The sequence below is a fragment of the Medicago sativa genome, chromosome 1, assembly GCF_051527215.1.
Source record: "Medicago sativa cultivar Bolivia chromosome 1, Bolivia_mono, whole genome shotgun sequence".
NCBI lineage: Eukaryota > Viridiplantae > Streptophyta > Magnoliopsida > Fabales > Fabaceae > Medicago > Medicago sativa.
In genome coordinates, this window is record NC_140749.1 from 51,944,114 (window position 1) to 51,969,867 (window position 25,754).

General features: G+C 32.6%; 2 protein-coding genes across 3 annotated transcripts; one reads left to right on the forward strand and one right to left on the reverse strand.

The window, feature by feature from the left end:
- The first annotated feature begins 678 nt into the window (after window positions 1–678).
- Window positions 679–1,678, forward strand: LOC146955223 (VQ motif-containing protein 25-like). Its single transcript, XM_085720740.1, has one exon. The coding sequence runs from the start codon at window positions 928–930 to the stop codon at window positions 1,504–1,506; it is 579 nt and encodes a 192-aa protein (XP_085576866.1). The 5' UTR covers window positions 679–927; the 3' UTR covers window positions 1,507–1,678.
- Window positions 1,679–16,011: 14,333 nt separating this feature from the next.
- Window positions 16,012–20,068, reverse strand: LOC146955224 (putative plastid-lipid-associated protein 13, chloroplastic). 2 transcript variants are annotated; one of them, XM_085720747.1, is made up of 8 exons: window positions 20,008–20,068; window positions 19,739–19,974; window positions 18,699–18,820; window positions 18,537–18,620; window positions 18,307–18,403; window positions 17,752–17,968; window positions 17,101–17,153; window positions 16,012–16,215 (listed from the first exon to the last, which is right to left on the reverse strand). In XM_085720747.1, the coding sequence occupies exons 2-8, from the start codon at window positions 19,955–19,957 to the stop codon at window positions 16,120–16,122; spliced, it is 888 nt and encodes a 295-aa protein (XP_085576873.1). In that variant the 5' UTR covers window positions 19,958–19,974; window positions 20,008–20,068; the 3' UTR covers window positions 16,012–16,119. The 2 variants fall into 2 exon arrangements, with proteins under 2 accessions (XP_085576873.1, XP_085576869.1); XM_085720743.1 differs by having other exon boundaries at window positions 19,739–20,068.
- Window positions 20,069–25,754: the final 5,686 nt, after the last annotated feature.

Here is a 25,754-nt window from a genome sequence, read left to right on the forward strand (position 1 = left end):
TGTAATGTTCTTAATACGTCTGCAAAAAATTGTTCAAAAATTCAAGAGTTTAAGCATAAATTAAACAAATTTGAATTGAGGAGGGACTAATACTGAGTGCAGAATTCTTTTTTAAGGACTAAAAGAACTATTAAAATTAAGTAAGGACTAAACTTAAAAGGTCCCAATTTTATAGGGACCAAAAACATATTTAAACCTTTAAAATAAAATTTTGATATATCAAATGGATTTGAACTTTCATATAGTACTATATTGGTTGATTGAAATCAATTCCTTATTATATCCGATTAATTCTGTAGAAAACTACAATTACTTAATGACAAAGTTTTAGGAATATATAAAAAGTCAATTTGGATAAGCTTAGACAAATTGGTGCTTGAAATGTAGATATATCTAGATATTAATTTACTAAACAATTATATTTATGATTCAAATAGCAAAAATTATATTAAATATTTGCCACTATGTGGAATTCTATGGTCATTTCATGGAAGGTAAATGGAAAAATCAGTGTCTACATCCATTCTCCCCCTCCACAAGATACCCATATACACGTAAAATTTACAACTTCATAACAATTGGCATTTCTTTATTCTATAATAATGATAAATAATAATCAAAATATTAGGGGGAGGAGAGGGGGGGACCATTGATCAAATATTAATTTATTGACTCTCCCTTTCCATTTGTCACAACAGGATTCATCTAACCCTTGCTCCAACTTGTCCCAACAGATATCTTCATATTTTCCCTTTTTCTAATTTCTCCTCTTTTTCCTTTTAAACTATCCCTCAATTTGGGTATGTGCCTCATGCTTATGTGTATATATATGATTCCCTTTTTGCTTTCTTTCTAACTACTCTTCAATATTAACTTTTGCAAAACCCTTCTTAATCCTTTTTCTTTTGAGCATCTATTTGATTCTCAATGGAAAACAAGCTTAGAAACCCTAATTATACATGCATATCAAATTCCAACCAACCTAATTTCCTAGATATGCATAAAGATTCCCACAAAATATCAAAAATGAAACCTAAGATACGAATAATTCACATATATGCACCTGAAATCATCAAAACTGATGCTGAAAATTTTAGGGAACTTGTTCAGAAGTTAACTGGAAAACCAAGTGATGAAGACAAAGATTATTTCAAGAAGAAGACAAGGGTAATTGTAGAAGGATCAAAAAATGAAGGAAGAGAGCAAGAATCTTCAAGAAGCACTACAAGCAGTGGCAGTGGTTTATCATCAGAGAATTGTTCAAGAATGATAACAATAAAAAATGAGGTGAGTAATAATGGTGGTTTTTCGGGGTTGGATCTGACAATGGATAAAGTCAAAGAAGAAGTTGGTAGTGGAAGCAGTGATGAGAGATGTGGTGGCTACTTAGGTGGGTTTTCAGATTTGGAAGGGTTTATTTCTGAAATTAATGGTGGATTTCCTTTGTTTCCCTTGGATCATGCTACTCACAATATGCAAGGGTTTGAACAATATCAACTACTATAGGATATAAATATTTAATTATAAGCATTTAGATACAAATGTATGCCTTTAGATATATAAATTAAATCTATTAATTTTCTTCACTTATAGGTTAATTATATGTATGCTTGATTATGAAATCATGTTTTGGTTTAATTTTCTTATGATAAATAGAATGGCTCACTCATCAGTTTCATATAAATATCTCATTCATTATTGTTTTCACTTCAAATATTCTTGAGATTATAATTAACCAAATATTCTTGTCATTATTTATCCTACCAAATATTCGGGAGATATAGCATTACTGATCTCATTATAACGAGTTAAATTCCGACTTATAAAAAAATCCGAAGATATTATATTATCCAGGCTATTATATACACTAATCTCTTCGAGATCTGATGTGTATTTAAAGGTTGCATCTTATAAATCAAGTTGTATTTTTTGTGACAAAATCTTAATCAAGTGATTAATAAACTTTACTTAAAGTTAAATTGTTCAGAAAAGTTTAAATTTGAATAATGGGTGAAACATTCCTAAGTAAAATTTTATTAATCTTATGGACGAACTCCTTAGTTCAAAAAAAATAATTTTATGGACGAACTCCGGATTCCATCTGTACGTCCAACCTAAAGGTTAAAACTAAAAAAAAACTTTGAATCTTTATAATAAGTTCAATTTCTTATAAGAGAAAACAAGATTCAAACACAAATTTGGTTAATTTTGGCCCAATTGATTCTATTTTTAATTAGAAGGGAAAATATTAATTGGTAAAATGTATCTGGATCCCAGATCACCGTAGAATCTTAGATTAAGAAATGCATGTGTTTTTTTCTTCATTTTTTTTTTGTACGAAATCTTAAAGATCGCACGGTTAAGATTTTAAAATCTAATTTTATCATATATTTATTAAATTTATTAATTTAAATGGGTAGATTGAGTTGATACTACCGCCAATGCGGCACATGTAATGGTCTTAGTCCTCTAGATATAGTTCAATATTGGACAGGATTTGTTTCTTTCTTTTGAAAGTGTTAACTTGTTTTACTCTCTCAAATCAATATTCCAAGGATAAATGTTTTTGGACAATATTCATTTGTAAAACAAGATAAGAATCTGCAAAGACAAATAAACATATGGCATATATGTTTATTTATATATTGCTATTCGTGCAAGTATAATGATATTTTTGCTTCAAATGCATGTTTTTTTCCCAAGTCATATATTAGTGGCACAAGACAGAGAATACAAGGAAAACATTTATATTTTAAGATTATTGTTATACTCTACTTGTTTGAGAAAATTTTAAAAATTAAGCATGTTATAAACTTTTTGTACAATTTTCTTGTAATATAATGCATATATACTTCTGGTAAGCTATCTATTTTAGTTTATTAATTTAATTTATCTCTAATCCAAAGCCTCCATATATCTTGTCGTACCCAAGTTGGGATACTCTATTTATATTGATAAAATGTTGGAATACCATGTTAGAATTCACAACAGTACCTGGGGTTTTAAATTGAAAAGGACCCCTCATGGTTAGGTTAAATATAACTTCAACCGTCCTCGTGAGCTTAGCTCAGTTGGTATGGATAATGCATAAAATATGCAAGGTCCAGGTTTCGAACCTCGGCCACCAAAAAAAAAATATATAACTTCTTAAAAGCCTTTTTAATTAACATATATAAGCATATATATTACACTGAATAACAAAGCCTTTTTTTAATTTGAAGGGACGTTTTAGACTAAAATATATCCTTTCTATATTTCGAGGCTTTCATTAATTTCATAATGAAAAATGTTTGGCGGACAACCATAGAGGTGTGTACGTAAACTAGTCAGAGAATCATGTATTAGGAGAGATATATAGAAAATGATGTGTTGAATGAGTGTTCAAAAATAACAGTGCAGAAGTATCATTATTATTGTTCCTCTAAAAAAGTATTTTCTTTTATTTTATTTTATTTTCATTTTGAAACCTTAGTTGATTCAAGATATGGGACAAGTTTGTTACAATTTTTGTGATGTTTTTGAAGAAAAAATAAATAAATAACACATGGATGAAAGGCATGCAAGTAAAATATGTATGATCCTTTGATATCTATTTAAAAGGTCAACAGTCAGGGACGACCCAACATACACTAGTATGTGGGCCTTATCCTTGACTTGTGTGTGTAAATTTTCAAGTGATTATTGTTACTTCGTCAACAATTTACAGAATGAGAACCCCAATTTCAGTCCAAAAAAAAAATGATAAACCTTAAATTTCTCAATTATAAAGAGAAGCAACATCAACACGGTCATACACATAATCAGAAGTTTTGATTTCCGTCTCAATTTGTTAATTTTTATAGACATTGAAAATGATAAAATCACTCAGTTTTCCAAAATAGGAAAAATCGTAAAAAATAGTTATTATGTATACTGATTTTTTTAAAATGAAATGTTATATAATATTTAAATGAGTCACGATCCGTTGACACCAGGTGTCAACGTTGACATCAAATCTCAATCATTTATTTTATTTAATCAAAGGCTAATTATAGTGCCACATTTATATTTATTGTGTATCCTTTCTTTCAATCACACGCTATTATCAAAGGCTAATTATAATGCTCCATATCTGAACAATTAATTTTGTCAGAAAAAAAACTGAATAATTAAAAAAAAATTACTAACTTAATTTGAATGCTCCATGACTGTATCATTGAAGTTAGTAATTTCACATGATCATCTTTAATAATTTCGATCACATACTAATATTGTTTTCAGTCACTAAACTTAATTTGAATGAATCGTCTTGCCCCGATACTCCTTTGCATCTTCATTCGCTCATGGCTAATTGCTCACATGGATCAGAACCTTTTTAGATGTTTAGGTAAAATTTATTAAATTGATTGCATTTAGAAGAAGGTAGTAAACTAAGTAGAATTGATTGGTATGAAACACATGAAATCAAGAAAGGATCTGACCGATAATTGTGTAGTGGGTTAATAGTGTTTTGCCCCCTTGTAATATAGGTCATTTCTGGTTTTCCACCCTGTAATATTTTTTGTTTGGTTTTCGTCCTTGTAATTTGAAGATTTCTGGTTTTGGACCTTTATGAATTTTAACAGTACAAAATCGACGATATGGCAGGGGGCTAAACCAAAATTTGCTCAAATTAACAGGGGGTAAACTGAAATTTGCTCAAATCACAGGGGGGGTAAACCGAAATTTTCACAAATTACAGGGGGCAAAATTTGCCATGAAGGTCCAAAACCAAAAAATCTTCAAATTACAAGGACGAAAACCAAACAAAAAATTTTACAGGGTGGAAAACCGGAAATGACCTATATTATAGGGGGGTAAAGCACTATTAACCCTATGTAGTTGAAATCGGTGAGAATACACATTTTTTCATTGTTGTTCGTTTAATGATTGTTTAGGAAACTCTATAGAGAACGCACATGAGTTAATTGAGAAACAATTACGGACCTTCGGATTAAAAAAATAAATGGTTGAGATTTGGTGTTAACAAATCCGTTGACATATGGTGTCAAAGGATCCTAACTCTATTTAAATATATATATACATATTTTACTCTGCAAAATTATATATTTGTTGCCTACACTACATAAAATTTCTGGGTCCGTCCTTGTCTACAACCTCCGGTGTTCAGAAGCCAAAAGTGTCAAATTGTAAATGGTATAAAAGCATGTTGATTGTGAGTACGTGTTTTCTCATGTTTGGCCACTTTGCTTGATGCAGTTTTGAGGGTTGTTTGTCCCACCGTTAAAGCCACGGTCCCAAATCCCACAAGTGGAGAAACTCAAGTCAAGTCCATACATGTGTGTTTCCCTCCTCCGGCCACTGGTACACTAGAACATCTATAAGTGTTCATCTTTAATCTTGTGGGTCAAACAAGAAGTTCACAGACGTCCCTTTTTTCGTAGATACTCTCGTACCTCTAAATATATTAAAAAAAAAAAAAAAAGACATCTCTAACACAATCATGCATGTGTTTGAAGTCAGGAAGCTCTTTAGAATGAATTGCGTGCCACCCAAAGATATCCAGGCATGTATGTCTTACGGCAAACAGAGCACATCTCATCAATAGGAAATAATGAAATCATAAGGTACTTTCGCGTGCTCCCCAAAAATATCACTATTGTTAACTAATTTAGTTTATAGCTAAGAGGCAGCAAGAGGTATTTTCGCTATTTTAACCAATTCGTTTAAAAAAAGATGCCCAATGTCATTATTGTTAACTAATATAGGTTATAGATAAAAAAAAATACCCAAGATCACTTAGATGAAATGGCACATATATCTTCTAGTTTAACCAATATCTAGGGTTCCATCTCAAGTTTAGTAATGAAATGAAGTTAAAACTTGTGGGGAAAGTTAATTGTCCATCTGAATCTCACAAAACTCGAGAGATTAGTACCATCATGCACAAAGTTACCAAGTTTACACCAAAAATTACAAAATATTATTGCTAATATAAATAATTTAAACCAATAGTTAAGAAGAAAATTTCTTATAACAAATTTCAAGAAGAAAAATTATATTTGTACAACCAATTTTAAGGACAATTTTTGGTATAACTTTTTTTCCCTCTTCTTTTGGAACCAAAACAATAGAGAGATAGAACAAGAACACAATATAAGTATGAGAGAAGAGTCATTTCTAAATAGTTGTACAAATATCATTTCTCTTTAAACAATATCTATTCATTGAATATGCAAGGTCGATTATTTCTCATTCAAAAATAATAGATGTGGGAGAATCGACTTCACCTTAGAGCAACTTGTGGGACGACTTTAGGTGGTCAAGTATATATGTATGATAGCATAGCAATTTATTTTTTTTAGGCAACATAGAAACTTATTTAAATTGTTTTTATAGTAATGAAAACAACTAGTATCAAACTGGTGTTAATTAATTACTAATAGATGTAAAAGAAAAAGACCTTCACATTGCACCAAAATATTGACACTGAATGCCTCCCCCATTATAAAACTATGAAGTAGTGGAGCAACTTGTCACCAACTGACGTGGAAGTTAATTAGCCCAATCGATTGATATGAGCACAATTTTGTCAAAGATCATGATGTTAATTAAGCTGGAGGATATTAATATTGACAAAAGACAATACACAAAAAAAAATAAAAAATGTTATCTTTGTCAATACATAGTTCACATGTCCTTGTGTTCAACCAGCTTCATTTTTATATATTAGTAATTGTACTGTAATCTATTATTAGTACCATGTCTGTATAATTTGCTACACATAAAATGTCCACCATTACTCCATTAGTACTATGTTTATATATAAATATTCTAGTGACGGTCTTCTTTAGAAGTCAACTTTGCATTGTAATAGATTTCAATTTCAAATTGGTACTAAGTTGTTATTTTCACCCATTTTTTTTGGAATAAAACTTGTTGTTTTCCTTTTCACCGAAAAAAAGTAATAATCATCATCGTGATCCACGTTTTCACACATATACATACCCTTTTTTTAATGGTCGGTGACATTTACATATTTGACTTTCACATATTTGACTTTCACCCAACTTCTAAAACTCATGGAATGCAAATCTATCTGGGATAATTTAAACTTTTATGTGACAAATGCGAAAAGGACCATGACCCATAACCCATTATTTGGGAAAAGATTATTTACACCGCTTAAGGTGAGAATATGTTAGGCTGAGTTAGGTTTGGAACGATATTGTGGATTAGATATGCAATGCTTTGTTTTAGAGAGAATGACATCCTTGTTATTTGAATGAGAGTGTTTTAGAGAGAATGACATCCTTGTTATTTGAATGGGAGTTGGGCTAACCAAGCATTAATATTGTTACGAATAATAGCTCACAAGCACAACTACCACGTCTGGTTAAATGGGCTAAACCGAGCTTAGGACGAATGAAATGCAACATTGACACTTCTTTCCCTACTCATGAGAATGTGATTGGATTAGGGATTTGTATAAGGAATGTGTTGTTTTTGGATTTCCAAACTGTTGTATTTGGATTTCCAAATTCTATTATCTACCGAAGTTGTTACTAGGTTGAGTCACGACCAGGTCGCTCTCTTTAAGACGTTTCGTGGCACTACCCAAAATTGTGCAAGGTAGACTATCAACCACGCCGCCTCCAGGATAAAACAAGCCCAGCTACAACTGTGCGGTTAACTACTGCACCGTAGAAAACCGTTCGAGAATTACACCTTCAAATATGGTACTAAGACCACTCATTAATACTAAAACCACTTTAATATGGTATTATTACCATTCTATATGGTGCTAAGACCACTCAAATATGGTGTTTCCACCATTCTAACCTTTAAGTTCTCCAAACTTTCAATATGGTACTACGACCACTCAAAATATGGTGATACCACCATTTCTCCTCAAATAGAAAAATATTTAAATAATTTATATACTGTTAAGATCATTCATAATTCCGACGGGACATTATTATTACGAAAGGGACTATGATCTTGATAGTACTCTTTATTCCGAAGGGACATATATTATCGAAAGGGACTATGAACTTAAGACCATTCTTAATTCCGAAGGGACATTAAACCGAAAAAGGGACTATGGTCTTAAGAACATTCTTAAAATATGGTTCAATCGATTGATCAAAGCCACTCGATACGGTACGTAACCGCTCTATTTGAAATCGAAAGGGACAGAAAGGAGTAGAAGCAGAAGAAACTCGTTTAGCACAAGTCGGAGGGAGAAGAGAAGAAAAGAATTCCCGACAACTCAATGAAATTCTTTTCGGTGTGTGGAATGCACTATGTGAGTTCTCTATTTATAGGGAAAATTCACAACTAATAAGTGAGAAACTTTGGGAACAAGTAATATGAGAAACTTTGGGAACAAGTAACATATTACTTTGCGATTAAGTAATTCACATATTAGATCTAGTACAAAATTATCTTAATTGAGTACTAAAATATATTAAATTTAGTACAAAAATATATCATATTATGTACCAAAATATTTTAGCAAAACTTGGGGGACTAAGAAAGCACTTTCTAATAATGATTAAATTAATTATTTAATTTATCATTTCCAAATAATAAAATATATATCAATATATATTTTTTCTCTAGTGCTTATGTACCCCCATTAATTAGAGGTACACCCCCACTATATAAACACTACTAATGTGTGTGTTTCATCCGATGTGGGACTTCCACTTTTTTTCAATTCACACAACACTAGTTCTACCCGACATGGGAATTTGTGTTTAGTCTTTTTTTACTCAATTTCCACACATGTTCCAACAATCCCCCACTTGAATTTAAAAAATGGTTTCAGAAATAACGTCAAAAACGTCTCCATAAGATTTGCTAGTAAACAAAGGTGTCGCCTACAACTTGAACCTCTGCATAGCGAGTAAAATTCTGATTAACAAGAGTTGCTTACAGCATTGAACTCTATCTCAGACATAGAACCCACACACAAACCATTTCATAATGTGTATTCTAAAAGCCCGTGCATTTATGGCCTTGCACGTGTATCCCGGTTTAATGAACGCTCTAGGTATTCTGCCCCGAATTCCATAGGAACCGGCCCTTAGTTCCACATTCGTATAGGTGAGTCTATCAAGAGTACTCCTGTAGCTATGTACTCCACTCCAAATAGAGTATAGATCTCATTAAGAGTTTCTATTATCTCATCCTTCTATCGCTGCAGGAATCATGCTTTCTTACCTTTAACATAGCATGTTCTATCACTTGTGACTTGTTATTACCCATTGAACCTATTTCTTGGGATCTCCAGTCATGTAGGTCGGGTTACCATCACTTGTGACCTTTGGGCATTAGTCCCATCCTATTGGATGTGTTTAGGACTTTCTTTTTAGTAATTCCTTTCGTCAAAGGATTAACTAATTCTTTATCAGTACGTACATGATCTACTTTAACCGTTCCTTTTGAGAGTAGCTAGCTCTCTATTTCTCTATGTGTTCGTGCCTTAATAATCGCCTCTTACCATTGTGGTAACGATTCTCAATTTTGTAATAGCTGCAGACTATCACAATAAATTAACACTTCTTGAACCGGTTTTATCCACTAAGGGATCTCAATTAGCAAGCATCTTGTCAACTTTCTTCTCCACTAGTTTTCTCTAGTGTTCTCATCTCAGATTCATTCCATAGTGGACTGAGTCAATATCATTTGTTTTAACAAACAACTCCTCTAGTGATGCTCAATATACAAACACTAGTCGCTAAATATTCATCTGAAAGATGTTCTATTTTATATCTTGTACCATTTAAGTACAATAGGTTACTCCTAGTGAAGTAATCTTAGAGTCATTGTTTTCTTAAGGCACCTCATGACTCTTTCTATAGCATGGCAATGCTTCTCATTTGTCTACTAGTAAACTTGCACAAGAGTTTCACGACATCGGCAATGTCGGGTCTAATACATTCAGTGACATACCTAAGTACTGTCAATGATGCTCACATTTGTTTTTCTAACTCCATCTCAAGTGTTCTTACACTTGATCATAATATATGATTGCAAGTTTACGATGAAATAATAATATTTCCTTAAGAACTTCTCAACTTTGTGAGATTTATCAAAAAAGTTATCTTTTCTGATCTAGTAATCTTGAAATCAAGAATTACTTCAACTTTGTCTAGGTCTTTCTTATCAATGTTGTTGATAAATAATGATTTCACATAATTCATAACATGAATCTTTAAACCAAATATGAGTAAGTTGTCTTCATAAAGACATATGATCGTGCAAATATTATTTGTCACTTTCATTCACTTTATACTCATTCGATAGCATTAGAATGTCAAAAAATTTATGTCATTCCTTTTTAGACCTCACAAAGAATTATCTAACTTACAGACCTTGTTTTCTTGTCCATGAATCGCAAAACTTTCAGGTTGTTTCATATAGATTTCTTCTTCTAGTTCACCATAAAAAGAGGCAACTTTCACATCCATTTGGAGTACTATCGAGTTATGAACGGCGGCTAAAGGGATTAGTACTCTTATGGATATGATTTTCGTGACTGGTGAATGAATATCGAAGAAGTCTATATTTTTCTCTGTCTAAAACCTTTGACTACAAGGAGAGCCTTGTATTCAACAACCGTGCCATCAGGTTTTAGTTCCTTTTTCCAAAATCCAAATACAACCGATTGATTTTGCAACTATGAGACAAGTCAACCAAGTGTAATGTTTTGTTAGACTCTAGAAGATTCATTTCATCGTTTATTGCTTTTTGCCATAATTCAGCATCCAATGAAGATATAACTTCTTTAAGGCTTAATGAATCTTCTTCCAATGTATAAACCAAGTTCATACTCTTTAGCATTTTTAGCTTTCTTACCTCCTTGAGGTTCTATAACATCTCGTATGATGTTTTCATAACTATTTCTAATTACATGAATGTGATTAGATATAGTGCCCCCACTAGTTCTTAATTTTTAGAAGGGAATTTAGTTTACCCCCACTAGTGCCCCCACTATTCTTTAATTTACAGGGGTACTTACTTCATAGAAATCAGCATCTTTTAATTCTATGATCACTTTAACATTTAGGTCCTAAAACCTATATGCTTCGTTATTTATAACATACCTAATGAATACATATTCATAGGCTCTACTAGTGAGTTTAACTCTCTTGGGGTCCTGAAGCCAAATATAGTCCGGACAATCCCAAGTTCAAAAATAAGACAGGTTGGATTGTCTTTTCTTCAAAAATTTCTTAATTAGAATTTTTGTTCTTAGACTTGGGTACTCTATAAATTTCAATTTTCGTTATAAAAATTGAACATTCAAGCATATCAATTTTATTTTCCAAAATTTACAGTCATCAATAAATATGATAAAAACATCATTTTATCATTTCTAATTTATGTGTCATCAAATTCACACATATCATAATTTATTATGTTTAGAGATTCATATTCTCTAAATTCTAATTTATATGAACTTTTGGTTCATATATCTTGACTGTAATAAATAAAATTGTCTAATTATAACATTGAAATTAAATCCAAGTTACTCAAATTTAAAATTAAAAGCTTGTTCGTGATCAATTTTGACGTGTCAAATATTAAAATCACACAACTTATAAAATAGAAGGAGAATTTAATTTCGAACATGTCATCAAAGACGCAGTCTTTTTCCACAAGGATGCATGATACACAAGTCTCTCTTTAAGTCTGAGTCAACTCAGTTTTATTCAGTAGAAATCTGAAATTTAGATTCTTTCTAATATTTGTTTCAAACGTTTTGAACAAATTTCTCATATAATTTCTAATTCATCAAAAGACATTTTTTTCTTTCAATGTTCATATTTCGACATATAACAGAATCCATTAATATGGTAAAGTTATCCACATGTTCCTCAGTACATTCCATCTATTCAATAGAGTAGCATTCATTAGAACAGGACCGGTCAAAAGCAAATCCAAGTGGCGAAGGGAAGCAATGAACTTTAGAGTACTCAGTACTCTCCATAACCAAGCGGTAATAGTGTTCATAGTATGCCCAACAGTAGATGAACAAATAATGCTTCAGTCAAATGAAGAGCATTTAATTAACAAAAAATTAGTCAAACTACATGGATGTGCCGAGGAACAGTTTTAATTATCCACAATTAACTCCATATTTTACCATTAAAATGGATATGTGAATTTCATAGTGTTGTTGTTATAACAACATACACATCATTGTTTCAGTCAAAAGGTGTATTTCTATAACTTGATTTATCCTTAATGTATTTAGGGACAATTGAACCTCAATGAGTAACTTCTTCGGTAGACATAGCAGTCGAAACGTCTTAAAATTGTTGTTTTTGGATTTCCAAACTGTTGTATTTGGATTTCCAAATTCTATTATCTACCGAAGTTGTTACTAGGTTGAGTCACGACCAGGTCGCTCTCTTTAAGACGTTTCGTGGCACTACCCAAAATTGTGCAAGGTAGACTATCAACCACGCCGCCTCCAGGATAAAACAAGCCCAGCTACAACTGTGCGGTTAACTACTGCACCGTAGAAAACCGTTCGAGAATTACACCTTCAAATATGGTACTAAGACCACTCATTAATACTAAAACCACTTTAATATGGTATTATTACCATTCTATATGGTGCTAAGACCACTCAAATATGGTGTTTCCACCATTCTAACCTTTAAGTTCTCCAAACTTTCAATATGGTACTACGACCACTCAAAATATGGTGATACCACCATTTCTCCTCAAATAGAAAAATATTTAAATAATTTATATACTGTTAAGATCATTCATAATTCCGACGGGACATTATTATTACGAAAGGGACTATGATCTTGATAGTACTCTTTATTCCGAAGGGACATATATTATCGAAAGGGACTATGAACTTAAGACCATTCTTAATTCCGAAGGGACATTAAACCGAAAAAGGGACTATGGTCTTAAGAACATTCTTAAAATATGGTTCAATCGATTGATCAAAGCCACTCGATACGGTACGTAACCGCTCTATTTGAAATCGAAAGGGACAGAAAGGAGTAGAAGCAGAAGAAACTCGTTTAGCACAAGTCGGAGGGAGAAGAGAAGAAAAGAATTCCCGACAACTCAATGAAATTCTTTTCGGTGTGTGGAATGCACTATGTGAGTTCTCTATTTATAGGGAAAATTCACAACTAATAAGTGAGAAACTTTGGGAACAAGTAATATGAGAAACTTTGGGAACAAGTAACATATTACTTTGCGATTAAGTAATTCACATATTAGATCTAGTACAAAATTATCTTAATTGAGTACTAAAATATATTAAATTTAGTACAAAAATATATCATATTATGTACCAAAATATTTTAGCAAAACTTGGGGGACTAAGAAAGCACTTTCTAATAATGATTAAATTAATTATTTAATTTATCATTTCCAAATAATAAAATATATATCAATATATATTTTTTCTCTAGTGCTTATGTACCCCCATTAATTAGAGGTACACCCCCACTATATAAACACTACTAATGTGTGTGTTTCATCCGATGTGGGACTTCCACTTTTTTTCAATTCACACAACACTAGTTCTACCCGACATGGGAATTTGTGTTTAGTCTTTTTTTACTCAATTTCCACACATGTTCCAACAGAATGATTATGGTGATTTTGTGCCAGCTACTAGCTAAGACGGAGTAGCACGCCCCAAAGTGTGATGTGCATGTTGGAGAAGTTTTAGGTTTGTTGTCGGCTCCTCAATTGTCGGCTCTTCAATGTGTTCATGAGTTACATCTAGGACGTACAGATTTTGAACTTGATTCAAAGAAGGTGATTGTTGAGTTTGTGCAGAGGCAAGCAAATGTGGTTGCCTATGAGTTAACAAAGGCGACCACGTTAGAAGCTAGTTTCCATATCTTAGTAATAAACAATATTATTCATATTTAACCCTAAAAAAATATTATTCATATTTAGTTAAGTAGGTAGGTCTAAGAGTCCTTTTTTAATGGTTTACTAGATTTTTGACCTGTGCTCCGCACGGGTTAATTGTAAAGGGATTGACATACGAATAATAAAATATATGATTCTTGTGCTGTGTGTGAAATTTACCACAGATTAGGGTTTTTTTTTTTTTTTTTAGAGAAACACGGTTTATGGCTTGGTATATATAGTCAAGTTTACATGGAAATTAGGGTAGCCGAGTTTGCATGCAAATTAGGGTATTTTGTTTGTAAACATATTAAATAAGTGCAGAAAATATTGTCAAAAAAAAAAGGCAACATGATAGGAATGAAATTGGTGTGATGCATTTTTTTAGTATTAAATAAGTGTCCAAAATATTTCCTTCAAAAAAAAAGTGTACAAAATATTATAAAAAAAGGCATGAAATTGGTGCGATGCATTTATTTAGTATTAAATAAGTGTACAAAATATTTCCTTCTAAAAAAAAGTGTACATTGTCAAAAAAAATGCATGAAATTGGTGCGATGCTTTTTTTTTAGTATTAAATAAGTGTGCAAAATATTGTAAAAACAAAAAAGCAAGAGGATATGAATGAAATTGGTGCGATGCATTTTTTTAGATAATTTGTTAGTTTAAATTACCGCTAACCTAATACCGCAAATGGGAGGGAAAATATTAGGTTAAGTTGCTGCAGACCTAAGAAAATTAATAAATAAGGATGAAGTAACCTTTTTAACTAAACATGCTTTGAAAAAAGCCAATGGATCTATTATTTAAGAAAAAAGTTTGGTTGTAGGCTATATCGTAAGCTCTTGTAGGTCGACCTGACTTATTCCGATCCTTGTCACTGCTGCTACGTACTTAACTTCAAGTTTAATATCAAGATCCAAATCTTCATATCCATGGTAAAAGAAAAAGTTCCTTATTAGTCACGCAGCAGCAATAGTTTTGTTCGGTAACTTCTGGACTCAGATTCATTCATAGCTTCTTCAAATATCCACTTATAGTGCATTTAGATAATTTTGTAACTGTCCTTGTGAGTTTGGCTAAGTTGGTATGGACGCATAATATATGTAAGGTCCGGGATTCGAACCCTGACCACCAAAAAAAAAAAAAGATAATTTTGTAATTAAACCAAGTAATTAGACTTAAATAGTTAAAGAATTACATCAAAAGATGATATCCTTTGTGAAAATCTGAAGTTGATTCATTGATGTTGAACAATTCGTACCTAAACTTTATTTGCCTCTAACCCAAACTTCGAATTGGTATAGTCCTTTTCCGCTAAGAACCGGAGAATTAAAACTTTAAAAAAAAAAAGATAAATTTGTAATTAAGAACAGAACTCCTTTTTGAAAAAAAAATAATCGTTTTTAAAAGTATGTTTTGATTAACTTTTCTCAAAAATCATTATTGACAACTGGTCTTTTTCTTTTTTAAGAAAAATTGATTTTCACTGTGGTTAACAAACAAAAAATAGTTTGTCTTATCTTTTAATTTCTAAATTATTTAATAACAAAATCATTTTTTTCATAATCCATACCAAACGGGTCCTAAATGTTTATTAATTAATCATTTAAGCACTTATATTAAATAACTATTTTTGTAATATAGTTAAACTATTTTCTTATAAGTTGTAAGTTATTTTTTATTAGTTATCATGGTGAACTATAAATATCATAGGTTATTTTCATAACCTCTTGCCAAACACTTAAACACAAGTACTTATTTTACAAGATAAGTTCAATAAACTATAAATAAGCTCTTCCAAATACACCATTAATGTCAAAAAGATTTTTGTGATAAGATATCAAGAAAAATAAAACCAAAAATTGTCATTTGCAAATTGTACAAACATTTATAGAATCATTGCCACAGAAACAATATGTTGTCAGCCACAAAAACTGTGAAAAATATAGGCTAGTAAGTATCTGCAGAAACATTTTGATTTCACAAACAAATATTTTGATTTTTTTTTTTTTTTTTTTATTTCACTATTGGCTGAATGAATAACATTACTCATGTTCTACATCACAGAACCACTTTTGTTGTGATACTAAAACATGAAATATGGTTTTGTAAGAAATGGTGTCAGCTTCAAATTGAAACTTCTATATTCACATAGGGAATTTAAAGTAACAGGAATTTTACTTAACACCTCGAATAAGGAGGTAAAATATTCACTTTCCATACAAACACCTAGCTTTCATAATCTGGACTTGATTCTCCCAGGGATGACGGCGATGCATCGAGTCTCGTTAAAACTTCTGGTATCCCAGCTGTGTTCCTTATTATCTGCATCAGAACCAGCATAATCATTCAGATATTACCATGATTTGAGATAATTATAGGTAAAAATGGAATTTACAATGTCCTATTAAAATGAAAAGAAAAATTGAAGAATTTTAAATCCTATTGCTTTTCAATTTTTTTCCTTTCCATGTTCCCATGTCATTCAAACCTAGCATGTATAAGAGAATTGAGGGCAACAACAGATTTACATCGGCAAATATATAATTTTATTGGTCTGCAGATGAAGTGACAAGCACCACCTAGAACTTTCATCCAGCTATAAATTTAGGAGGAAATCTAGGAGTTATCTATCTTCAAATTGATTTTAGTAAGTGGTGCTATATATGTAAAACAGCAAAAAACAATGCAATTTGCGTATCATGTGAGAATGATAGAATTGAGGCCTTCCCCTCGAGACCTATTAAACCCTAGGCGATTTTTCATTCTCAGTATTAATCATCCAAACTGTGACAGTGAGGAAAAGTAACCCTTCCATATTTTGAAGTTGTTGAAAAGATATGCCAGAAAGTGAAACTACTCAGAGGCATCGAGCAATTTATTATGAACAAATATGACTACTTTTTTGTGTAAATCAGCATGTACTCCTTTACACGTGACAGTGTAAGACTTTCTGGAAATCAAGGTCATAACCCAGCATGACCAAAAGGTGTAACGTACATCACTTAGAAAATCATCAGAATTTATGTTACCACATTCCAATCTGATAATGCAACAGTTATATCCAAAACACCAGTTGCAACCATACATGCGTTTCTTAGTGCATGAATTAAAGTTTAAGATTTCAAGTTAGATTCATATGCATGGTAATCTACGAAGGAACACAAGCATTGCATTTATCTATAATTATTTACTGAATTGGAAACTTACAAGTATCTCCTCATCGAGATAAGAAATCATGAAGAGTCTTTGAAAGCTTCCACCTTCAAACATGAAATGACATCAAAAGTGTATGTTGAATATAAACTTTGACATTAAAATAATAGTCACTAGTCAATTACATTATTTCTTGCATATCCTGTCTTTGTGCGCACATATTTTGCATTATTTCTTACATAATTATCTAGCCAAAAGTGTACATTATTTCTTACATAATATCACTGTAAGTGTAAATATCTACCAACATAAGGCATTTCTTACTGTTCTCTTATATCTAGCAATTTCAAGCCAGGCTAAGCCACAAGTTACTTTCTTTTTTGGTAAAAACCCACATATATGTGTATGAGAATTTTTCTTTTCACTTGTGATAGAGAGAAGATGAATCCAACTAGAGAAAATCCATTTCATGAAATATATAAAACAATGATTTGAAGTTCTTCAGAATTTTCAAAAAAAGTTAAATCTATATTCTCTAATGATTATTATATCAGTGAAAATGTAAACACGAAACAACAGAATAAACAGGCCCTAATATTAGCAGCGCATGGTGAAACCAATATTTAACAGATTTTATATTTCTTCCAGAACAGTTAAGTCAGAGAACATTTTCAGAGGTGAATATAGAAATCAGTGGTAGCTTACTTAGTGGAACTTTTAGCCCATCGGCGAGAGCATCACGTAAAGGTACGGGAAGCTGTTGTAAAACGTTAACTGCCTGCCCAAGTGCACCTTTAAGCTGATCTGGTACTCTGTCTTCCAAGACTGTTGGTGACACAATAATCCCTTCCACATACTCCTCTTTCATTCTAAGTGGCCCCTCCACAGTTAACTTGGTTGAGAGAATAATTCTGCTTTCTATCTACAACACTCAACTAAAGCAATTTTAAACAAAATATGAAAGGTACAACAAACTCTTTCTAGGCATTATGGTTGCTTTTAAAAGTAAATTCTAGAAATCGATTGAACTTATAATTGAAAAAACATTTATGCATGGTTCTCACAAAATTTACCATAACTACATGTTAAAACAAGGTGGACACTCTTTCAAATATGTCCTAACAAGAAACGTTGAAATAATTTTACTTTCTGTGGAGTGTGTGACAGACCGAAAATCATTATGTAAAAGAGGTTCTCAATGCTTTCTGAATGCTGATGCATGATTTGTAGATGTATAAAGAAATTAGATACTAAAGTTACCGAGTTTAAAAATAATGTGTTTGCAGTAATCTTTGCATTTCCATCCTTGATAAAGACATCCATTTTTGACAAATTAGCTAAACTTGAAGGAAAATTCCTGCAAATATATAAAGCACCGGGAAGCATTGTAACTCAAAGGCTAGATCAAGCTAAATTTAAGGGAAGATAAAGTAAACAATCCGAAGAAAAACTTTGGACTAACAAGGTAAAAGCAAATAGACAGAACTCACTCAAATATCATCCTAGCCGCAAACAACCCTGGAGAGCCGGGACCAAACCACTCAAAGTTCCATCTACCTTCTAGAAAGGGTGACCTGTAGCAATAAAGAGCATGAACTAGTCCCTTACATCTTATTCAAAAAGCTTAGAAATGGACGTTTTTAGTCTCTTACGTCGTGGGCCGAGGTGTTGGATTGAGCCGCTCAAGACCAGTTATCCTTTCATTCACATCAATTCTTTGATATTCAGTTGTCTTCCCAGAGACTAAGCTCTCAAAACCACCTGCATCCTTAAACTGAAAAGATGTCTCCAGAGTAAGTATATTTGAGTACAAGCTTGGCAATTTGCTAAAACTGTTAGATTAGATGACATAATATAATCAACTTCGTTTTATTCTTGTTGGGGAGTCCAGGGAGCATTAGGAACAACAATCGAGTAAAGACCGGAACCACCAAGAGACTTGGACCCAACGGCTCCTCCCAAAACCTTAAAGCATCGAGTTTATTGGCTACATTACTTATGATTCGTCCTTTAGTTCATTTCAAGTCAACGTGGAACTAACTACACAATGGACTTCCAACAATTTGTGTAGTTAGTTCCTTTTAGCTATCATATCACAATACCTCATTACTTGTAACTGTTATTTGTTTTTTGAAAATTGATATTATAACCCTTGTATAAATTGGTTTCAATGATAATTAAATTATTGCGTGTTTGGTTCTACAACTACGAAAATTAGTTTTGAATTAATTGATTTTGTAAAATTTAATCCGATTGAAAGTGAGTAGAATGTAAATTGATGTCTTATTATATACATTCATGTAAAAGTGGGTTGGATTGTAAATTTTAAGCTAAAATCAATTGTAGAAGCAAAATGACGGTGATTCATTGTTATATCAAACATGCACACAAATTCTAGTTTCGAGTTAGAGTCAGTTATAAAGGCAAAATTAATTATACTCGAAAATAGTTTCACCTTGATGCTTAACCACACTCATATTTCATCAAAAAAAAAAAAAATTATTATACTCTAAAATAACCAAACATGTCAAAATCAATTCTACGCCTCTAAAATCAATTTTGCCTCATCTTAGAGTAGAACCAAACATACAAAAAATTAAAACACCAAAACTAAATAAATTAACAAAAATTAAAACAATGGGGCACACCAATAATCCAAAAAATGAAGCAGGAAAGGAAATGAATGGCTTACAGCAAGAAGAAGCGATTCTTTAGCAGAAAGGCGTTCCATTTCCTTAGCATAAGCAGCAGGTGCACCAGTTTGAACTTGAACCATAGCTCTGCAACACCCACGCTTCTGCCACGTGATGCGTGAAGTTGAAACTTTCCATGAAGAAGATGAAGGAATTGAACAATTTGTGATTGTTGAAATACAAGGATGAGAAGCAGAAATAGATACAGAAACAGCCATTGAAAATTGGTTTCAGTTCAATTTGTGATGAGTTAGTTAGTTCTTAGTTCTCAACATGGAATGGAAGGAAAGTGTTTGTTGTTCAACTTAGGTAAGTGTTGTGTTGTGTGTGTGTGGGTGTGTTTGTTTTTGTGTTTTTTAAAACCAATCATAGTTTTTAGTTTCACTAGATTTTGTCCTAATCCCCAACAAACAACAACCTTCATCACATTTCATTTAGTATATTTTTAGTTAACTTTCCAATTTGTCCCCCTAAAATTTAGCTTCCTTTTTTACTTTTGAAAATGTAACTCAAAAAGAATCATAAATTACACTTGATTTTAAGGAATAAATACACATTTTTAAGATAAATTTTTTATCCTTTGCTTTTTAATTTATGATCTTATGTTATTTGTTAGCATTTTTCATATATAATATATAAAATAAAAAATTGAATCACAAGTGTAAACATAGAGTGCAAAAAGTACGCAAAAAGTAGTCATTGAGGAACATACAAACAAACCAATAAAAGATGAGGGAAAAAAACTAGCGAAAAATAATCAAAACAATCGGTCAAAATAGCACAATCCCTAAGAGATCCAAAAAAAAAAAAAAACATGCACCACTCATAGAGGAATCCTGGATACGTACAAAGCTTAAAACCAACCGAAATTAGAGAAACGAGTAGCACCCCTCAGCTAAGGGACGCAATATAGAATCGACAACCATCCACATCGGACGCAAGAAATGGCTTGTCCCTACCAACCACATAATCTACTACTAGCCTGACAAGAGGACGAGTTCCGCTACCCACTCATAATGGGTGCAGTGACCACTAGGATCCTTTCCAAAACTAAAAACTTCAAGAGGAGAATATATGTATATCTTCCAGTTATTCAATATGCATTGTCTTACCAGAAAAGATATGATCATTGCGAGATTTTCATATATACCACGCAAATGAATGTCAGTACAAGGTCAAACCTAGCCTAATCTTAACATTATATTGTAGAGATCGAATGCTAACAAACAAGACGTACAAATCTTGGGGCAAATCCAACTCCCATCCTACAAACAAGCACCACACCAAAGAAGCAGTGTTTATAAGTAATTTCAAAGTCTTTATAGCAGGTTTTCATTTGTTTTGGTTGAGTTTTTGTAAATAAATAAATGGATGAGCATGGAAGAGCTATTAGGCGCATAAGACCTTGAAACATGTCAAAACATTCAAACCAAACAACTATGTGGTCGTGCTATACTTTCTTACCAGATATATCAAGTGGTTTATAGGGGTATAGTAGCTACAAATGTTTCAGTAAGGAGAAATGAGACAAAGAATAAAGAAAAGATGAAGGATCGACTACTAGTACATGCGCTAGCAAAACAGAACAACCAAAACAAGAAAGTAAGTACTAACAAATCCAAGACAGCTTAAAGGGTTGAGCCACCATTGCTTCAAATCATAAATAAAGTTGGAGAAATTTGCTTTGAACCACCACTACATATGTAATTTAATATGATAAATAACTTGTTCTTTTGAAGATTTTGTTTAACGGAAACATGACTATTCCTTTTTTCCAAAGAAACCAAACACTGGAAACCAAATAATTTGGAGAAAAAATTCATCTTTTCCATGAGATTAAGAGAGAAAGTGCAAAATTGCTCGACATGCATATTGAAAGTCCAACCAATGAAAAATGTTATATAACACACCACTAAAGAATACACAATCAAAGAATAAATGTGGAGAACATTCGTTAAACCCGCAACCACTGACACAAGCAAAAGTATCAGAATTGATAATTAACCGTGCATCATATTATACTTTGTTGGAATTTGATTATTTAACAAATGTCACACAAATAAAGATACCTTCATTGCCACAACCTTGTTCCACACTGTTATACCCTAATTTTGGACCTAAAAATACTTATTCAATTCTTTTTTTTTCTTGCATTACAAGCCATTTGATATGTCTCTGATCAATTGCATCTTTCTCTGCATTTTATTTCAATATTGTTTGCAAAATTCACATAGAAGGGTATTTTAGTCATTTCCTGCATTCAACTCATTTTAATCTTTGAAAATTGTTTGAGTCTTTTTTTTTTTTGGATTGTATGAGTCCTTGTTTCAATCTCATGTCAAAATTCGTTTCAAAAATTGCATTTGGAGTCATTTTGAGTCAGTTTTGCCCCTAAGGGCATTTTAGTCTTTTCAAGTGTCAAGACTCTGTTTAAACCCTTAAATTTGTCTCTGAGTCTTTTAATTTTGTTTGTATAAGTTCTTGCTTTAATTTCCCTGTTAAAAATCCATTTTTAAATTGCATCTGAGTCATTTTCAGTCGTTCTAACCCTAGGGGTATTTTGGTCATTTCACGCGAAATTTCGGCAGAGAGAGGTTACTTTAAAGTACCTCATTTAGGCCATTGGTTCGTTTTAGTCCGTTTTGTCAAATTTTAATCGTTTCACTTTACGTTATTTTCCAATTACCAATTTTAAGTCATTTTTATTTTTTTATTTTTTAGTCCTAAATTCCTAAAATTTGCATTTTAGTCCTTTTTTTGTCCAAGTCATTAGTCCAGTGCCACGTGTCAGGTCCTAATTTGTCCAAAAGTTAGTTATGCCACATGTCATTGATCCATTGGTCCAGTCCATACACTTGTCAGCTATAAATCCAGTCACAGACCCAGTCATCACACATTATTCATTTTTTCCACTTTCCCCATTCATCCTCTGCCACATCACCAACCCTAACCAACTCTCTCTCTCTCTTCCAACTCTCTCCACCGTAACAAACTGTTACGGCCACCACAGTCACCACCGTAACAACCGCTCCACCGTAACAAATTCCAAAACCACCACATTGCCACTGCAATCACCACCTTCATCCATAACCAAATAGATTCCTCAACAAGAAAATCAACAACAACAATCATGAACCCTAGATTCTCCAGAATCAAAATCAAAGAAGAATTGAGTGCACTTTTTTTGCAATTCTCAGAGATTCAATCGAATCTTCATCATTGAATTGCTTCTCTGCAATTCCAGTACGGAATTTCCATACGATCACAGAGAAGGAACATTGAGAAGAGAAAAAAGAGGGAAATTGAAGGAGAATCTGATCAAAGAGCAACGAAGAAACAATCACCAGAATCATTCAAGAACGTTCGCAAAAGTGAGAAGAGGAATAAAAAGGAGAAGTACTGATTTATTTTCGGTGTTCAAGCTAGAAAATTCTCACCAAAGGCACGAAGAAAAGGATCATCGTCCTCTCCTTTCGTCTCTTCCTCCATTTTCACCGAAGTAAGTTCCTCGCTTTTTTTTTTCCGTCGTTCTCTTTGCTGTTTCATGATTTTAAGCATCTAGGGTTCGTTCTTGGTCATCATTCACAGATCAGCATAGATCGAAGGCTTGCAAGTGTTCCTTTCACAAAAAAAATCGTTTAAAAACAAAAAAAAGATTCAAATAACTTCGAAGCCGTAGCGATTTCCTTTTGATCTATGCCGATCTAGTCATTTCTGGTGCTTGTAAGGTTCGGATTGATGTTTAATTTCGAAATCCGAGTGTTTTGACGCCTGTTTGTCTCAGAGTCATAGCCTTAGGGTTTTTGTTCATCGGAAACGATGAAGTTTCCGGCGGAACTCTCCAGTTTCCGGCCGAACTTCATCACTTCCGACGTATCATGTCTAGAGGTGGCCGTTTGAGAGAGTGAGGAAGACAAACAAGGAACAGCCGTTTAGAAATTAGGTTTAGAATGAATAATGTGTGTTAGCAAGCTTATATACCTCTGTGTGTTCTGGTGTGCGTGCGTGCTTCGTCTTTTGTGCACCTCTTTCGTTTGAGCCGTTAGATCTTTGATCTAACGGCTACTGTGAACCCTTCCATGATTTGATGTGTTGACCTGGTGTGCTGGCGCGTGTTTGAACGTTGGATCTTGGATCCAATCCAATTGGATCGATCCAACGATCTCTGTGCCTCAGCTGACCCGTTTTTCCACCTTGAACTGGGCCTGGGCCTTGTGTCACCTTTTTTTCGTTTTGAATGGTCTTTTCTTGCTATTTGCACCATAAGAATTGCTTTTTACGCCCTTGTTTGTTCAAAATTTCTTTAGAAAAAAAATTCCAAATAATTTTCTATGAATTCTTGATAATTTTCTTGGTGTTTTTGCAATATTTTTGCACAATAAAATTTGATAAAAATGTGTGTGTATAAATTCTTGTTACTTTTTACTTTTCTTGTTATTTTTCAAGGAATTTTGCTATGATTTTGGTCATGATGCATTGATGCATGATATGGGTACTTAATATGTGACTTTAAGATGTGTGTACCACTGTTTTGTTATGTCTATTCCACTGTTGTATGAGTGATTTGTTGGTTTCTTGTTTTGCAAGTCTTGTAAAAAATAAAGTGTCAAATGTGTCTAAAAAATGCATCCTATCTTTTGACTTGGGTATATTCCTATAATTCCCATATTATGGCTACAATAAAACTCTTTGAAAATCACCATAATAAGAGAATTATAGGTCATGTACTCATTGAGATGTTATGATAAATTTCCACTACATTTTGACACTTTATTTTTGGCATTTTTACCATTCTTTGTCTTAGTATTTCCTTACCTACCTTTCTATTCTATTATGCCTTATTTTCACTAACCATTCTATTTTATGCCTCATACATTTCATAAGCATCCCACACTCCATCTCCCTCTCCATCTTATTTCTTGCACTTTAAATTTGTACCAAGGCTTAGAATGTAAACACTTAGGAATTTTGTAATATTTTACTTTATGCAATTTAAATTTCTTGCAAGACCATAGAATGTAAACTAGGGCTTGATGTAAAGGACAATGGACTCTAATGATGTACACCGACACAAGCACCGACACATGCACACACTTCACTTTAGGTATATAGCTAGAATATACATGTTTAGATGTATGTTTAGGATTGTATGTTTAGATGAATGTTTAGGCTTTACACTTAGAAAAATCATTTTCCAAAAAACTTGAACAAACTTCACTCAAACCATTTTCAAAATAAACCTTGGGATCAAAATCGCATTGATTTTTCCTTTTCATTTTCTTAATCAAAATCCTAAAGAATTTAATCATACTTAGACCCTTTTTGCAAATGACTAATCAAACCTCACAATTTCATAAACCTCATGCCCTTGAGGCCTCTCTCTTATTCTTCAAAATTCTATTTTCAAACTTAAAATCAACCAACAAAAACAAAAACATTTTTTGGAAGAGAACTACGGTGGATTTGATCCCTTAAACGGGTACGTAGGCAAGGAACAAAATTCCTTCAATTCAACTAAAATAAAAATTCAAACACATTCTTCTCCCTCCAATTCTTCACTTAGAAATTCTTAGGTGTGAATAACATTTCAAAATAGCATTTAAAAATAAAGCGCGCGCGTAGAAATTAAAGACGGTTCCTATAGGATACTATAGTCGTTATGGGTGCCTAACACCTTCCCGTAGCGAAAACAACTCCCGGACCTCGATTCTCAAGGGTTTTGCTTACTTTTTCCCTTCCCAAGAAAAAATAAGATATCACCGGTTTAAAAGGTTCAAACGTAATCAATGTTTGACACCCGAAAACCAAGATAAAACACACACCAACTTATTGATAGAGGAAGATTTGTTTGTCACTCGTGTGAGCAAATAATAAGCACCTTTAACAACGTAAGTCTCATCATTTCCAAACCTCCATGCCCACTTGTCAATTACATTATCCTACATGAAACTGTTATCCAACAAACAACAACACTTTACCACCATTCTTCCCGCGCAAAAAAGTCTTTGCCTCCAC

What these genes read in the sequence shown, in the direction of transcription:
- LOC146955224 (XM_085720747.1), bottom strand. Translation starts at nt 19,957, where the DNA reads ATGGCTGTTTCTGTATCTATTTCTGCTTCTCATCCTTGTATTTCAACA. An exon ending in ACACATTATTTTTAAACTCG is followed by an intron (nt 17,969 to 18,306) that starts GTAACTTTAGTA and finishes TGAGTGTTGTAG; the next exon opens with ATAGAAAGCAGAATTATTCT. An exon ending in ATCTCGATGAGGAGATACTT is followed by an intron (nt 16,216 to 17,100) that starts GTAAGTTTCCAA and finishes GTTCTGATGCAG; the next exon opens with ATAATAAGGAACACAGCTGG.
- LOC146955223 (XM_085720740.1), top strand. Translation starts at nt 928, where the DNA reads ATGGAAAACAAGCTTAGAAACCCTAATTATACATGCATATCAAATTCC.